The 17907-nt window shown below is 38.4% G+C and overlaps 1 protein-coding gene across 1 annotated transcript in view; it reads left to right on the forward strand.

Annotated features, from left to right (window-relative positions):
• LOC144475781 (uncharacterized) overlaps window positions 1-17907 on the forward strand; it is a 115890-nt gene that overhangs the window by 21069 nt on the left and 76914 nt on the right. Inside the window, exon 4 of the mRNA XM_078192042.1 lies at window positions 3117-3260. Coding sequence (XP_078048168.1) covers window positions 3117-3260 — 144 coding nt within the window. The remainder of the gene's footprint in view (window positions 1-3116; window positions 3261-17907) is intronic.

Genomic DNA, 17907 nt, shown 5'->3' on the forward strand with positions numbered 1-17907 from the left:
GGCGGGGACGAAGGGCTCGTCGCGCCGACGTCGTTACCTTCGAACGATGTTCTATTAAATATTAATCTTTCTCGAGCCTTAATCATGCTGGAATTAATTTTAGAATGATTAAAAATGTGCTGGCACTTTTTCGTCGAATTTATCGAATCAATTTTTATAAGTTTGAAATAATTGGAACCTCAGAAAATACACTTCTGCAATTTGTTTAATAACATTATACTATCGTCAATTTTATAACATTTGTTAATATCGTCAATTTTGTATCATTTGTTAATATCTTCAATTTTATATCATTTGTTGATATTGTCAATTTTATATCATTTGTTAATATTGTCAATTTTACACCGTTTGTTAATATCTTCAATTTTAATCATTAAATATTTACACTGTAGAAAAACTATCGCATTACTCAGTTTACAGTTTACAAAAATAGTCTGCAGTAACAAAACAAAATAATTTCTAATAATTCTACGAAAAATTACAGCGTAGATCGATTAGGTTAAAGTAACAATTTTTCCAGTAAAAACATGTTGCAAGCGCCAAAAATTTGCCTTCCTCGCTTCCCCGGGCACTCGTTTTCGAGGAAATCGCGTTCGAATATTTGTCGAAGTGCACTTGGCTCGCAATCTGAATAAACACAGCTGGTTGCAGTTCGGCAACGCCTGGCGCATTCTATTCCCGCTAACAAGATAAAAATGTACAATAAAGTTCTCTCGTTTGATCCTCTACGAAAATTAAGTTTGCATTCGGTCGAATATTTGCAATACCGCTGAAATTTTCAACCGAAGTTTACCGAGCCGTCGACGATTTAAATGAAAAATCGTGTTTCGTCCGGTGCCCGTATTTTATGTTTTATAAAACAATTTTTGTGTTATTTGAACCAATTTTTTGTTATCTAGAGCATTTTTTATATTGTTTGGACCAATTTTTAAATTATGTGGACCAATTTTTTTTTTTTATTATGTGAACCAACTTTTATATTATATTTGTATTATATTATATAGGCCAAATTTTATATTATATTTATATTAGATTGTTGAGACCAAATTTTACATTAGAAATTTAATTTGACATTATAGATTCAATTTTAGGTTATATAGACCAAATTTTGCATTACAGATAAAATGACACTTTACGACGAAAAACAATTATCTACTTCATTAATTGTCCAATTTTAACCGCAATAAAAAAAAATTCTTCAGAAAAATTATTAACCAAAAATTACACAAAAATCGTCGCATTATCGAGAGCAATCGACGGGATTTTGTTACATAACCTCTTTCATTTCGAGAATCGAGATCATGGTGGTAAAACTACTGTCAACAGAAGTTCCCTGTAATCCGCGGTAATCGCGTCGATCGATCCGGGCTCGTTGGAATTTTTAGCAGTTCTTTCGGGTCACGATCAAACCTTTCCCTCCGACGGCGTGTCCCCCTCCACGTGAAGCACGGCATCCTCGAAAACATTGAAATACCATTCGCCACGTATCACGCTCCTTACAAAAAGCACCATTTATTTGCTAACCTATGGAAAATCTTCTCCACAAATCTTCTTAACGGTTCAACTTCCGACAATTCCAACGTTATTCGGAAATGATAATCCGCGAGTGTTCCTACTTCTCGGAATTGTTCCCTGGGAAAATCGATGTTGAAGTGGATCGTCAGAAATTTGATGCTTTTTATATTTCACTCGCCACTTTTCATCGATTAAACATTTCCTCGACGATTAATCCACTTTTCTTGTGCGATATTTTAAACGAAGTTATGTATGTTAGGTTATGTCAGTTTTGTAAGAATTATTTTGTTATGAGATTTTACAATTATTACCATATATACCATACCTACACAAATTACAAATTGTATTCACATTAACATCACACTATCAAAAATTAATAATTACAACGACTATAAATTTATTTAAAATTATTTTATCATCTCTGTAATTTGATCTCGATTATTTACATAATCCGGTACGAAATAGTTTACAATTCGACAATTATATAGGTCAGCGGAGGTCACTTCGTGGCCGCCAGTCAGCCTAAGCTGGTTCAAAGACTGCCCCCCCCCCCCTCCCCCGTCCATTTATCGTGTGACGTATCGCTCAGTTCTCTGCTCGTCCTTTGCACAAAGGAGAGAACCCAACTCCGCCGGTACCGCGCGCATCTGATACACCTCGCAGCCGTGGAAGTCAGAAACAGAGAAAATTCATTTCCATTTGAAACCGCGGGGGCCGTTTCACGGTACTAAATTCATTTAAAAGTGTACTTTATGATTGGAATTAAATCTTCGATCACTTTGTACGGAAAGGGGGCCGCGCCGCGCGCTGGCTTTCTCTATGAAAGAGACGATAAAAAAAGAATTCGAAACACAGAATTTTCTATCGGTGAGAAATGAATCTTTTTAATTCTAGCTTTGGTTTGTTAGAGAGAAAAATGGTTTTTAATTGTAATAATTTTGTAAGAAGGGGAAATTAGGTTTGGTAGACCAGGTTAGTTTGTTAAGAAAGAAAAATTGATTTTAATATAGTATAATAAGTTTGGAATATGTTTTAGCAGACTAGGTTAATTTATTAAAAGAGAAAAGTAGATTTTAATATAGTATAATAATTTTAGAACGAACAAAATTGAATTTTAGTAGACTAGGTTAGTTTATTAAGAAAGAGAAATAGATTCCAATATAGTATAATAATTATGTAACAAGCACAAATAAATTCTAATAAACTAGCAAACAAAACTAAATTTCAATAAACCAGCCTAATTAAAAAAGAAAAATAGATTCTAACAGACTAGCCTAATTTTTCAATAAACAAATACAAATCCCATTAGACGATTAAAATAAATATAAATTTTGCCATTTAATTACACTTTTCCCTTCCGCCATATACCTCCGATCAACGAATGCAAAATTGGCAAACTCGATCATCCGCTGACAAAGTATAGTTAAACCAGCTAAACTGGCGATCAGTTTTGCGATCGGCTAAACCATCCGCATGATTCCTATAATCGAAAAACCATTTTTATCGCGTCGCCGTAAACACACGCGCCACCGTATATACATATATACATCATATACATCATATGCATCGGTATAGAGAGATCGTGTTCTCTTTGTTCGCAGCTTGCATAGCAACGTACGCCACGGAGACCGTGATGACTTTATGCCATGGAAAACGCCGCTGCACCGTGGTGGCAAACAGTTCGACGTTCGGCGAACCCTGCAGCCGCGACAGCAAGACCTATCTGAGGGTTGTCTACACATGCGGTGAGCTGCTTTACTTCTTTCTTATCCTCTAGAATAGAATCTTATATTACTTTGCAGTACTTAATATAGTATTTACTATACTTTATAATAATAAATGAAATTCTTATAATAGTTCACAGTACTTAATATAGTACTTACAATACTTAATAATTCTAGATAGAATACTTATTATATTTTTCAGTACTTAGTATAGTACTTTCCATACTTTATAATACTAAATAGAGTATTTATAATACTTTACAGTACTTAATGTAGTACTTACAATACTTTATGATACTAAATGGTATACTTATAGTACTTACAATACTTTATGATACTAAATGGTATACTTATAGTACTTTGCAGTACTAAATATAGTGCTTATAATAATTTACAGTACTTAATATAGTACTCACAATACTTTACAGTACTTAATATAGTACTTACAATACTTTATGGTACTAAATGGTATACTTACAGTACTTCCAATACTTCTCCATACTCGACATAATACCTAACAAAATCCAGATCAATAATAAAATACTGACTAAATAAAATCCGCAATTTTTCGGTTTAAACAATACCCAGATTAATTTCACTGCAGATTTGAAATTCCATAGAAACGAATTTTCCTGTTTCACTCAATCGTATTTCATTCATTGACGAGCAACGCGAACGCGTGAAATCTGCCGTCTCCAGTGATCCGGAACGAAAAAGGACCACGGAAAAATTTCGAAAATCTCAAGAATCTTGTCTCCCCGTCGACGATTTTGCTAACAGTCGAAACTTCGGCTACGTTAACCAGGAACGTGTGACCCGACGTTTGCTTTTCCCATGTACATGGGAACCGAGAGGGTGGATAGACGGGTCGAGGGTGCAGGGGGTGGATAAATGGTGGTGGGTCGACGGGTGGGAGCGAGAGAGCGGTCGCGCACACGCCGAAAAAAAGCGAAATTGATATCATCGAACCAGAAGTGATAACGCACTCTGCTGCCGCGATCGCCGGAAAAATCCGGGTCGAATTCATTGAACATTTTTCTACGCGCGATCAATGGACCGGAACATTTGTTTTTCGCCGAAATGTTTGACTTCGCTCTGATCTCGTATGAAACCGTGCGCACGGAAAAATATTCGACGGTTATATAACAAATCGGCCGGCGGGCCTCCACTCCCTCCCCCCTCTCGTTTTATTGCCAGCTAGGTAACCCGGCGCACAAGGGCCGAGCGCGCTTTCGTTTCGATTTTCACCGGCGATGATTGCGAGCGGACGACGCGTCGCGCGATTTATTTTTTATTAATACGAAGCAGTCCGCGAGAATTCGTTTAATTGGTTCGCGGGACGAGATTTTGGTCCGCGGTGCTCGCTGTTCTTTTCGTTGTCGGTCAGATTGCTTTGTATTATGCCGACGTGGAATCTATTGTAACCGGCTCGTTAACGGTTCGATTCGCAATTATTGTTACAATAACGCCGCTTGATTACGTTCGACGCTTTATGTATTTGTTGAAACAATCAGACTGTTTATTGGTTGCGTTTTGTGGGTCGCGTTTGTAGGTTATGTTCGTGGTATTGTAAAGTGGGCGACGGTGATTGAACGAAATTAATTATAAGGGTGGATTGATCTTTTTAAATATCGCTAAACTAATAAAAATAAAGTACTAATATTTAATGCAAACTATAATGTCTAGCTTATACAGTAAATATTTAGTTAATACAGGTAATTTTCCATACCAGAATCTTTTAATTTAGAAATTTACGTGTTTATTGCCACAAAGATCATTTTCGTGTAATAATTATAACGAATAGCGATTTTTAATGTTATATTTTAGCAATCACGCATGGATTAAAAACCGTTTTGTAACAGGATTATATACTTAACGCTCACGGTTCCTGATGTTGCGGATTTAATGCTGCAAATTATGCGCAGAGCTTCACGAACTGTTGATAAGTACTTAGACCGTGTAATTTCGTTTATGTTCCAAATATTCCGTGTTTGGAAAATCCTATCTGATTATGCAATTATTGGGAGGAAAATCGTGGAGCCGATTACTCAATAATTGATTTTATATTGATCGAATAAGACGTGAGTTGTTCCATTATAAAATTAATTAAATATGTAGTTGAAAGTGTAGATAAAATATAAATATATATAGATAGCAATACATGTAACAATACTAATATATATATGTTTTATTACTAATTTTAAATTATTACTAATAAGTACTAATTTATATAAAAATATATAAATACTAATATATTTATAATATATAGATTTCTATATTTTTATAACATAGTACCACTAAAATTACCGAGGTCTAAAATTGATTAACAAGAATCGCGTACAATACGCATTATTAATTACGACCGAAAGCGAAAGAAGCGCAGCGATTGGTCAAATCTCAGCGACCCACCCGCCACGCCCCATAACTTCGTTGAACGAGGTTTGAGCAACAATGCGAGTGGCCGGTCGTTATTCGGCAACGTGGACGCGATAATTCGACGGCTCTCGGCGGGCCGGCAGGAAACGATGCCCGAGTGTCATTAAAAATATCCGCGGCTGAATCCGGATGAGTTCTCAACCCAGTTTCACGAAGAAAGGCGATAGGGGGTGGTGGTCGGTTGGCGGTTGGTCGGTCGGTGGCCGGTTGGAAGTCTTCTCCCGGCTGTTTCCGCGAGCCCGTCCTCGCGCGGCTCGCGAGATACCCGCAGCACAATGAAATAACTTCGTGTTACACGGGCAACGGGCTCTCCTCTCCTTCCCGCGGCTCGTTACGGCACATTGTGCGCTCTCCCCTTCCCCCACCCCTTCTCCGATGCCCAGGCACGGGGATTCTTCGACGAACAAACACGTTGGCCGGTTGTTAAAGGCCGAGAGCAGCGGGTATCATTATTCCGGAATTTTACGCGACAATGCGCCGGCGAGATGGCCGCCGATACCGGAGGGTGGAGGAGGGGGGATGGGAGGGAAGAGTCGTTAGTGGCCCGTGGCCGGACACGGGGGGACCTGTTTTTGAAAATTTCACGCTCCGCCTGGCCGGGCTCGGATTACAAAATTACCCGTACACGTGGGCCACCCCCGGCCCCCCCTCTCTTTGTTCGTCCTTCTCCTTTTTCCATGGTTGCTTCTACGCTTTGTTCTCGCCAGCCCACCACCCCCTCGGACGATCCTTAACATAACCTCGGACGATCGTTGCATTTTTCTCGCAAGCTTATAACGCGACACTGTTTTCTCCTACGCGGCTCGTTCGCCAGATTTCGATGATGGTTCTTGGGTTACTGGTTTTTTGAGGTTAGGTTATTTGGAGTTTGTTGGAGCGTTTTATACGCTGCGATCGGAGCGAGGTTAATTTTAGTTATGATACAGATATTCTGTTATAGTATTTTAGAGATTTTATGGTGTAGTTTTATGGTGCTATTTAGGGTAAGTTGTTGGTGGTGCGTTTGGAGCGAAGGGTTAAATGAACCGCGGAGGTTAGGAATATATTTTGATAGGAAAAGAAAATTGGTTGGACTTTGCAAATATTGTGTTATATTTCTTTTTATTTTGTAGACTGGTAAAAATAGATTGGATTGGTTTGTTTAATGAGTTGTTCCTTTTTTTTTAAATAATTGAGTTTGAATTAGAAACAATTGAGTTTGGTATCGAGTGTATAATTCAGACCATTGTAGATTGTATTACTGAATATATAATTCCTCACTTAATTCTTCCAAACAAATAAAAAAAAAGCGGTATATTTCAATTTCGAAAAATTCAAACGAACGCCGAAAGCGACCATTAATTCCGCCTCGCCGCGCCGTGCTCGCCAAACTAATTACTAGTTTAGGCGACCGGTCAGGAACGTGGAAGTTCGATGAAGCATACGAAAAGTTCGGTCAAGATCGTGCCACCCCCCCACCCCGGGTTCGATAGTTGGACGGAAAGTGTAGCCGAGCGTCGATGGTCCAGGCCGCACTGTTCGACCTGCGAATGATTTACTATAGCTTGCTCTCGAGCCCTCGTGGAAACTATCAATTGTCCCCGAAGTATCTTCCCGTCAAAGAGATAATTTCGGGACAGGCGAGAATCGCGAGAAAACTTGTGGCTCCATTGTTTTAGAAATACGAACGTTCTTTTCGCAACTCCCCCTCCCCTCTTTGTATATACAGGGTGACCCAGTTGTTAAGGTTCAAACTTTGTCTGTGTCAAAATTGCGAATTAACATTTTAGAAAAATTGCGTCTGAAAGAAGACAATATATAAATAAAAGATTGCGATGATGATAAAATATAAACGTCGCAGCAAAAGTGGAAAATATTTCATAACCTCCATAAAGACACTTCCGGCAAAGTAACAGGTCCTTGTTGCAGGGATCCCGAGTATAAATCTGACGTTTTTCCCTGATCGAACGTCTCTCATAAATTCCGAGACAAGTGGCGCGCGGTCGAACACAGCCATCTCACTATAAAACACCTACACCCCGATTTACTATGTATACTATATATATACATACATATATATTAGATTGGAGAAAAAGAAATCCATTATTTTTACTTCATATTTAACTTCAAGACTTTATTTAACAGATTACTTATTTTCTGATTTAGGTGAAATCTGCACCGTTTTTCCAAGGTTATGTCAATATAATTTTATTGATAATATTCATTATCATGGCAAAAGTGAGTCGACTATTAAATATAAATATAACATATTTTTTTATAATTAATATTTATAGTGATATAACATTTTTATATGATCATATTAGTGACAGGATAATTAAAAATTATTACCTGAAGCAATAAAAACATTAAACAATTCTGAAAAGCGCTGTCAATGATAGAATAATAAATTAAACATTTTTATATATGTAATTCAATGCTAATTTATTAGAAAGAAATATATAGTCCTCACGGGAGAAGAAGGCGCCTTTGTGTTTACAATTGCCCCTCTTACCGGCTGCCCCACTGCCGCAACTATCGATCACTTTAGCGGCAGTGGGGCAGCCAGCAAAGTGGGGGAACGTAAACACGAACGTTCTTCTTGTCGCGTGAGGACTGTACTTAACGAAGATAAAGGATCTGAGGGTTGTAAAATAAAATGATCGGACTGGGATAGTCTTTTCACTGAACGAACAATCGCCAATAAAATAACACTTTGTGCATTATAGACGTCGCTTTACAAAAATACATCGATTCGATTGAGAACCTCTCCATTAATTATTTAAAAAATAGTTGTATAATTCTAGCTATATAAATCTAATAAAAATAAAAGAATATTAAAAATCTAAAATGTTCTTTCTGTAGTTATAAAACGCTGCTCACTTGTAATATGATATAGTTTGAATAAAAATATACCTTAAATCTTTATTGATTGAATAAATTATTCTACATATTTTACTTCTTATTTTACTTCTCTACACATTAAAGAATATTTCACAGACCTACAAATTTATTATTTTACAATATTACCATAACATAATTATAACATAACCTTGAATATTAAAAAGGGCGTCTTTTCGTCGTCTCCAAGATATCAAAAAACAGTCCACTATAAAAATTGTCCACTTCCTCCACACATGAAAAAATATTTCACAGAACAACTATCGTAATTTATTATTTTAAAACGATACCTAATCAACGTCCACTCGATCTCATTAACTGCAACACAGCGACACACATTTCAAAGTAAAACATTCCGTTTCCCCTCTAATTATATCGCGTCCGAACGAATATTAACGAACGCCGTGCCTTTTCGCAAATTAAACGTTGTTCCGCGGACGCATGAAATTCCGTTTCGCTAATACGTCACGAGTTCAACGAACCCGTGGCAATCGGTACCCGACGAGGTACAACCAGCGAGGTACAACCAGCTGAAAGGGGGATAGAGACCGTGGCGCCCTTTTCACTTCGCCATTGCCGAAAGTCGGTGGACAGACGAAGGTATTGGGAAGGTAACCATTGGCAGGGCGTTTCGGTCGGTCGACGACGACGTCGCCGGTGGTACGACCGATAATTATTCACTCGCCGCCGCTTCAAACAATGGCTATTAAGCCCCGGCGCTTTCGTTCGAACTGACTGGCCATTAAGTACAGAAACGAGCCATCCGGAGTGAAAAGCCATCAGCGGCAGCGGAACCTTCCCGCGAGCCGAGAGAGAGAGAGAGAGGGGGAGAAGGGGATGCTCGCGTCAATCGTCCCCGAAGCTTTTTGGGTCAATCGACGGCATTAACGCCGGGACCTTCGACCCCGTACACCGAGGCGACGGCTGCACCACCTCTCCCCCCTCCCCCCCCTTCTCGCGACCATTTTGTTGTTTGCTCATTAGGCCGTCCGCAAATTGAGATAGGTTCCGGCATTTTTACCACGACCAATTATCCCGGTGTGTATCGCGTTTGTACCGTATTATTCCGCGAGAAGCCGGCGGTGTAGGCCGCCGCGTGTCCCCGTCGCGATTCCAATTATGCTCGACGCTCCCCTCGTTGCAGTCCATTATCCGGCGCGCCGCCTCGAAAAATGTATTATAACTCGCGTTTTGATAGTCGCTCTCCGCGGCGGCCGGTCGCGTTTTACGGCTTGTCGAACACGGTTCGAAGCGAGAATGGTGTACGGGGTCCACGGTTTTTCCTGGTGCAAGGATTTCGTTCGCATAGATTGTAGGATGAGAGGAGGCGGTGACTGGGTTGGAAGCATAGTGTGTGATGATTTTTGAAGATTTTAGTTTGTTTGGCGAAGTGTCATTGGTGATACGCTATGATACAAGATAATATAATGTAGTATAATATAATATGATACAGTATAATATAATATAATATAATACTGTTTAATATAATGCAATACAGTATAATATAATGCAATACAGTATAATATAATACAATACAGTATAATGTAATATAATACTGTTTAATATAATGAAATATAGTATAATATAATATGGTAGAGTATAATATACTACAATGTAGTATAACATAATAGAATATAACACAGTATAATGTAAAATAATAGAATACAATATACTACAATGTAGTATAACATAATAGAATATAACACAGTATAATGTAAAATAATAGAATACAATATACTACAATATAGTATAGTATAATACAGTATAATGTAGCAAACTATAGTGTAATATAATATAATACAGTATAATGTAGCAAACTATAGTGTAATATAATATAATACAGTATAATATAATATAGCATACTATAACAAAATATAGCAAAATATAACATAATTATTAAATTATTGAAACATCAACAGCAAGAACATTAACATGAAATACTATCGTTTATCTTCCGCCATCTTTCTTTTCGATCTCAGCAAGTCGTGATTAATCAACATTCAAAAACAGCTTGAATTCACAAATTATCATCGAGACGATTTCTTTTTACTTTTGAAAAGAAAATTCTTCTTGGCAACGACAGCTTCAAGACTGAATTCTTCGGGATTTTTAACTTGTAAATAACAATTGGAACGAGAATGACGATTTAAACGGTCGGTGAAGAAATCAATTTACCTGTTGGAATGTTTTCCTTCTGTTGTTATTTATGCATGCAGGATTACGGGGCCGGGGATCTATTCTGAATTGCAAAGTCTCTCGTCTATTTAATATTTCGCTGCGGGGAAGGTATATATATATATATATATGTATATGTATATAATATAATCATAAAGTCGCTATCAATTTTCAGGGGTTTTATGAATGTAATGGATCGACGCCTTCTGCGCGATAACCGGGATATGCAAACAACGGAAGTTGCGCGCGGTTTGTTTTTGAATAATTTGTCGACGCGTTGTATTTTATAACTCTTTCTTTTCCTTTTGGAGTCTTGGTGACTTTGTTGTTTATATTTTACGAACCGGGGATCACTGGAAAATAAAATAAATAAGAAATGAGAGAGCGAAACAGGTGAAACGAAGTGAAAAAGTGAAACAATGTAAAATAGAATGGAATAAGATAGAATAAATTCAAGTCAATTTAAATGCAATCGTTTATGCAACTTGGAACATTTATAAATCACTTTTAATTCTCTGGAGATGTTAAGGATCAAATAGATAATAAAATGAAGTAGATAATCCGTCGTCCATGCGATGATCGGTATAAATAACAGAATTTTATATCTAACAATATTACAGCTAGAAATGACACTTTTTGTTTAAAGAAAACTCGTTTTTGTCAAGCAAAGTATTTATTTAACTGAATGAAATTTTTCATAACTAAATTACCATTTCCTTAATATTTTTACATATTTATATTTTAGGTATATTTTAAGTATATTTATTTTATTAGGTATATTTTCGGTATATTTTTAGCATAGTTATATATAGTATTATCTATATTTCTTCTTTTCCTAGCGTATTGGACTTTCACTCAGCATGCTGGATTTGAATAAATATTAATCGAGTAAAGCGCGAAACGTCTGCGAAAGCCACGATAATGGCGCGACATGCCTAAGAGGTTAACTGTTCAAAGGACCTAGCGTCTAACGTATGCTGTTCCAGCGGCGTTCGCCTTGCGTAGCAGTTGCCGTCAGCGCGGCGTTAATCTTAGCATCGAACATATTAATTTATCCGCTTCGGCGTCGTGTTGAATATCAGCGGCAGCCTTATCGGCGGATTTATTCGACCGGTTCGAGTCGCTTAACGCGTCGTCGAAGAAACGCCGACACGGAAAACGAGCGGCGTATATCGGGTGACAGACGACGGAGCGTGTAACACGCGGTAGTCGTTCGCGCGACGATCGCAAGATCGTAGATGATAGATGCATGAATGCAAATAGCCGAGGTCGGGCTCTCTAATTGCATGCTAACGACGGCCTCTCGGATTCGCCGCGCGAAGAAATCAAGACGTAGCTCCAGCTCCGCGCCCGTCCGTCCGTCCGTCTGTTCTCCGGCTGATGAAATATTAATCGGGCTGTTTCTTTTCGCCGCCGAGCGACGCTACCAACTGACGTATCAGTTCCGGATCAGCGCGTTCGAGCCAGTGCCGTTTTCTTGCCGTTCGGTATCGGGCAATGACACCGCCCGCGGGTCTCATGATTAATCGCGACCGCTTGCGCGCCCCGTTCGCTTTAGCCTGCCACTTAAACGCTCCTCCGAGTCGACGCTGGCACGCGGAATTCTATTTCTCTGACGTCTCGCGGCGGAAGTCAATTTTTTTTTGTCAACTTTCAAAAGATATAATTTATAATATATAATTTATATAAAAATAACCAAAGTAAATTCTTCTCCTGATTGCAAAATTGCCTCCCTTCTTTGATCGAAACTGAAAAATTCTTACATCAATCTGAAAGGAGCATTAATTCGACGAAGAAGACACCACTGGCGTAGAACTCTAGCGGCAAGGAGAACAAAGATGGCGGCGGGCGCGGAGAAAAATGGCGGAAGTCTGCAAGGACGGCCGTGAGAGAAAAGTTCCGCCCGGCTTTCCGTATAAGAGACGAGAGCCGAGTGTATACCGCGGCTGACCGTAATTCCTTCGTGTTTACTATCCGTGATAACGGAATAGGATGGCTGTCCGACGCGACACACAGGATTCAGAAATCACGAAAGACATCCGGCCGCTTTTCCCCGTCCGACGCGTTCGTTCCGTGCTATTTACAGTTCCGTCGCTCTCCTTTCCCCGTGAATTTCACTTCCGTCCTGTTACCGTGACAATTATTTTCACCACACGTAACCGTGGTTGATAGGATCGACTTCTTCTTTTTTTTTTTTGTCCGACGCTTTTCGATGCAAAATGGCTGACACTTCCGTCGACGGATGCGACGAGCATCGCTTATGGACAGGCGGATCGTGAAATTATTCTGTGGCTCACTGATTGGTCTATAAATGAATCCTTTTTATCGACTCTTTTCAGCTAAGGTTACTCAACTGAATTTTTGCAAGGGGGTTTTCTTAGCTGGATTTTTCCAAGTGGATTTTCCTAACCGAATTTTTCCAACTGGGTTTTCTTAACTGAATTTTTCTATTTGGATATGTTTAACTAAATTTTTCTATTTGGATATTTTTAACTGAATTTTTTTATTTGAATTTCTCTATTACTTGGATTTTCCTATTATTTGAATTTTTCTAATTGAATTCCTCTATTATTTGAATTTTTCTAATTGAATTTGCCTATTATTCGAATTTTTCTAATTAAATTTTCCTCAATGAATATTTTCGTTTCCATTTTTTTAACTGAATTTTTCTAAGTAAATTTTTCCAATTTAATTATCTATTTGTATATTTCTAGCTGAATTTTCAAAATTAAATATTTCTAGCTGAATTTTCGAAATTAAATATTTCTAGCTGAATCTTCCAAATTAAATTTTTCAATTTGAATTTTCCCAATTAAATTTTCCAATTGGAATCTTCCAAATTAATTTTTCCATTTCAATTTTCGAAATTAAATTTTCCAATTTAAACCTGCCAAAATGAATTTTTCACATCGAGCTTTTCTCATGGAATTTTTTCCACTTAAATCGTCCAATTTCCTTGAAAAAATTAACCGGCTCCCTTCGTTAAAAATTGTAACTTTTCAGGGCATAAAAATAGCCGGCGGAACGGCCGCAGAAATAAATGATGAAACAAATACAAAGGTCGCGCCGGAGTTGCATTAAAATAATCCGCTATAATCAGCTTATAGAGAGGTTAACGGAAAGGTTAAATTAAAAACAACTTTGCAGCGCTGAGAAGCTTTTAGCTTTTAGCATTAAGAATGTCAAATGATTTCGCTGTTAATTCCACAATTTCCGCAAGTCCGACGCAACGTGCTGTGCATTGTTAAACCGTTAATGGCAATCGGGCTATGTACATATAGGTTATATAATGCTATATATTATATTAATATTATAATTAACAATTCCCTTTTACCGGGAAGAAATTGCAGTACAGTCGGCGATTAGGCGATTAAAGCCTCTTAAACACGGTTGGATTTTGCGCGAATGAAATTATTTATAACGGAATTAATATTTCTGTTAATATATATTTTTTTGGTATAGCTATATTTGGTATTAGTTATGTATAGTACGAGATATGTGCACAGTGTTAGCTATGAATAGTATGAGCTATATATAGTATTAGCATATATTTAGTATTATTAATCTATAGTACTAGCTATCTATAGTATCAGCTATCTATAGTAATAACTATCTATAGTACTAGCTTTATCTATAGTACTAGCTGTATTTACAGTACTAGCTATCTATAGTATTAGCCGAAATTTAGTTACAAACATCCTCGAAAGCCTCTACAACCATCGTGTTGCGCCCAAGAGGCTATGCGCGACGTTAACGGGGTGTAAAAATTTCGAGCGATCAAAGACTTTGCAAAACGGTGGAATAATAATACCGATCCGATAATCCGTGAGAAATTGAAGACAGGCTCTCGACAGGCCTCGCTGGCCCCATTTTTCTTCGCTCTGTCACTCCGGTCCGCTTTTGTTCTCCTGCCCTTCTCCTACCCCCTTTTTTCGCTTATTTTCCTGTTTCTGTCGGCGTCGCCGCCTCGCGCGTTTTCCCGGCACGTCATCGAGAGAAATTTAACGAGCAGAAATGAAGCGGAAAGGATGCGAGTTGCTTGCTCCTGATTCCCCGGGCAGCGGGAATCCGGAGGAGCAACTTTCTGCTCGCAATCCGCCACCCCCGCGCGCGGATGTCTCATAAATTTACGATCAAGCCCTCCGTTGCCGTGTTACCCCTCTTCGACACGCCTCCGTCCGATCCGATTACTGTGACGTCCTCTTAATTAGACGATCGACGATTGTTCCGTGCGTTCGAGTCGAACGGTGTCTGAATTCTACGGTGATGTGGATTGGAAATATGAAAATTAATAAGGAATGAAAGTGTTGGAGTAATTTAGAAATAAATAATATAGAAATATTTCATTAATATGGAAATAAAATATAGAAATTAATAAGAAATAAAAATGCAATAATAACATAGAAATAAAAATGTAAAACTAAAAAAGGAAATTCACATCAATGCCATATTATTTTCTTAGAACAAATTACAAAAAAACAATTCACTATATAAATCCCAGATCAGATTAAAATCATTTTTATAATTCCTATATTTTTCTCAAAAGTCCACAGTCAATTTTTTAACCTTTAAATATCAAAATTTCTGCGATCCACAATTACAATAAATTATGGTAATGATTGTTTTATAATAACTCCATCAAGAGAAGCAATTATTCACTGAACGTCCCATTTGTTTAAATTACTGGAATCCGCCTCGAGCGACGGGCGCAGTGGTGAATTGTTTAATTCGTTGACGTTGAAGACTGGCCGCGTATTTAATAAGGCTGTTCATGGTGTCAAACCATCGTGCAACTACATCGCAAAGTACTTTGATGTAAGCGGATAATTCATGCGGATCCAATTAGACTTTGAGATCGCCCCGGTAATTATTCCGGGTCAATGGTCTAACGCCGGGACGAACACTGGAAGAAGGGAGCGCGCACACCGTGGCCACGCTTTGCAACCGGCATCATATTTAGAATGGGAATTACGTCCGATTTCGTCTCCGTTACAACACCTATGGCTGCGGAGGGTGCAACAATTCCCGTGGCTTTCCACGTGCGTTCATAAATTCGATCTGTTTCGACAATCTGTGAAAATGAAGTGAAAATTGTCGAGATTGAGATAGTTGATTTGTTGAGATTCGGCAATTCGAGGGTTAATTAAAGTTGGGGGTAGATAGAAATTAGTTTACAGTGTTCGGTTTGTTTATTGACTTTATGAGAGTGTTTTATTGGACGTTGATTATGTAGAAATAATTAATAATATTTATTTAGAAACGAATTTGGAATTTTGTGTTGTTTGTTAATTTTATTTAATAGGAATGTATTGCATATTGGGTTTGAAAGAGATGAGGGGAGGATTTTTATTGAAAATTTATTTGAAAGGACAGAATTAAGAATTTTGTATTATTTATTGATTTTTATAGAAGACAGTATTAAGAATTTTAAAAAATTTTTTTACACAATTTTAAGAAAAAGGTCATCAACCTTCAAATATCATTTCGCAAAAGCCTACAATATTTCAAAGCACCAATAAATCGTAAGCTCGCGCCCGGCGCCGCAAAAAACCGTGCAAGAAATTCCCGCGTAGAGTGTCCGAATATTAATGGCAGGTCGTCGTACATACGTCGTCGGATGCTGAAGCGATATAAAAAGCGGTGCCGTGGAAATTCGATCTTGAGTCGAAGAATATTCGCGCGGCGGACGTGCGCGGCGGCGCTTATTATTCCCGCGGCTTTTTCGTAGGCTGAGCGTATGCGCATATTTTGCCCGCCGCTGGGAAAAGTCTGCGCGCCTTGTGCAGGGAGAGTCGCGTGCATGACTCACTGTTGAATTAGAATACGGAGCCGGCGCGCGGCACCGTCTTCGTTGTTTTTTTTTTTTATTCTTGCCGCGGCGGAAAGCGACGGCGAACGCGCACCCCGTTGACTAACGAGTTCGGTTTCACCGGGAAAGCACGGAAGTTCGACGCCGAACGCGGAGAAACGCGTCGGCACGGGTGGTAACAACCGGATGCGACAGACATTATTACTGTTTTGCATAACGCCGGCAGCGTTCGAGTTTCGGCTCGTCGACTCGCGAGCGCGCGCGCGTTCGATGGGAAAACGTTGATTTGATTTCGCGCGGACGCGATACGCCGGAACCACGAAAAACAGGAGACCGCGTTAATTTTCAAACACCCGCGAAACATATAAAAAACGCTTAAAAATATTTGAGAAAAGCAGGATAGATTCTTGAGATCATTTGTAGCAACTTTTTCCTTTGCAAAATTTTTCTACGAGGCTTCGTTTAAGAGTTATTAAGGAAAAACGGTGACCAATGGGAGGCGAGAGTGGTTGACGCTAGGCATTGGAGCTCGCTTCTCATTGGTCACCGTCTTCTTGTCAATAACTCGCGAACGAAGCGTCGTAGAAGATTTTCGCAAAGGAAAAAGTTGCTTAAAATGACCTCAGGAATCTATCTCTTTAAAATTACGAAGAACTTTTGCGACACCCGGTATATGCTTCTACTCTTACTTACCAAAGCATTAAATACCATTTTACCAATTTATCTCGACCCGACTCCATTCGGTCAACGTGTGTAAAAAGGGAACCCATAAATAATCGATAACGCAACCTGTATTTTCTCGATGCTTTCGCGTATTATTTTAAACGATCCGTTAACAACAGAGTTAACAATTTACATAACGAGGTCTGTAAACGTTTCGACGCCCTCGTAATAATCCGCGCTTGTTTTCGTTATTATTTTTTCATCGCGATTGCAATATACGTTTCTCAATGTTTTACGCGTCGAACGGGTTAATAAACGATCGTCGCTTCTATTATTATAATCCGACACGCGAATATTTGATTGCACACTGCGATACGAGTTATTAATTAATAGATTATGATCTGTATATTATATACGGTTGTTAATAATGTAGATCAGCAGCCGACTCCGCCGGTTCGCTTATTGTAAATTCACGAGATCCTGGAAATGTCACTGAGGAGATGTTCGATTTAACGGAATCAGATGTCGTGGTTATAAATAAATATATCGCCGGATTGGTCATCGATATTGCGATTATTATGATTATTGTTCGGAACATCATTATTTAATGCTGTGATTATTGTTTCGAACTTTGATTGTTATCTACAATTATATATTATATTATTTGGAACTGTGATTATCATTTGCAATTATTACTGTTATTTGCAA

This window comes from Augochlora pura, chromosome 10 (assembly GCF_028453695.1).
Source record: "Augochlora pura isolate Apur16 chromosome 10, APUR_v2.2.1, whole genome shotgun sequence".
Taxonomy (NCBI): domain Eukaryota; kingdom Metazoa; phylum Arthropoda; class Insecta; order Hymenoptera; family Halictidae; genus Augochlora; species Augochlora pura.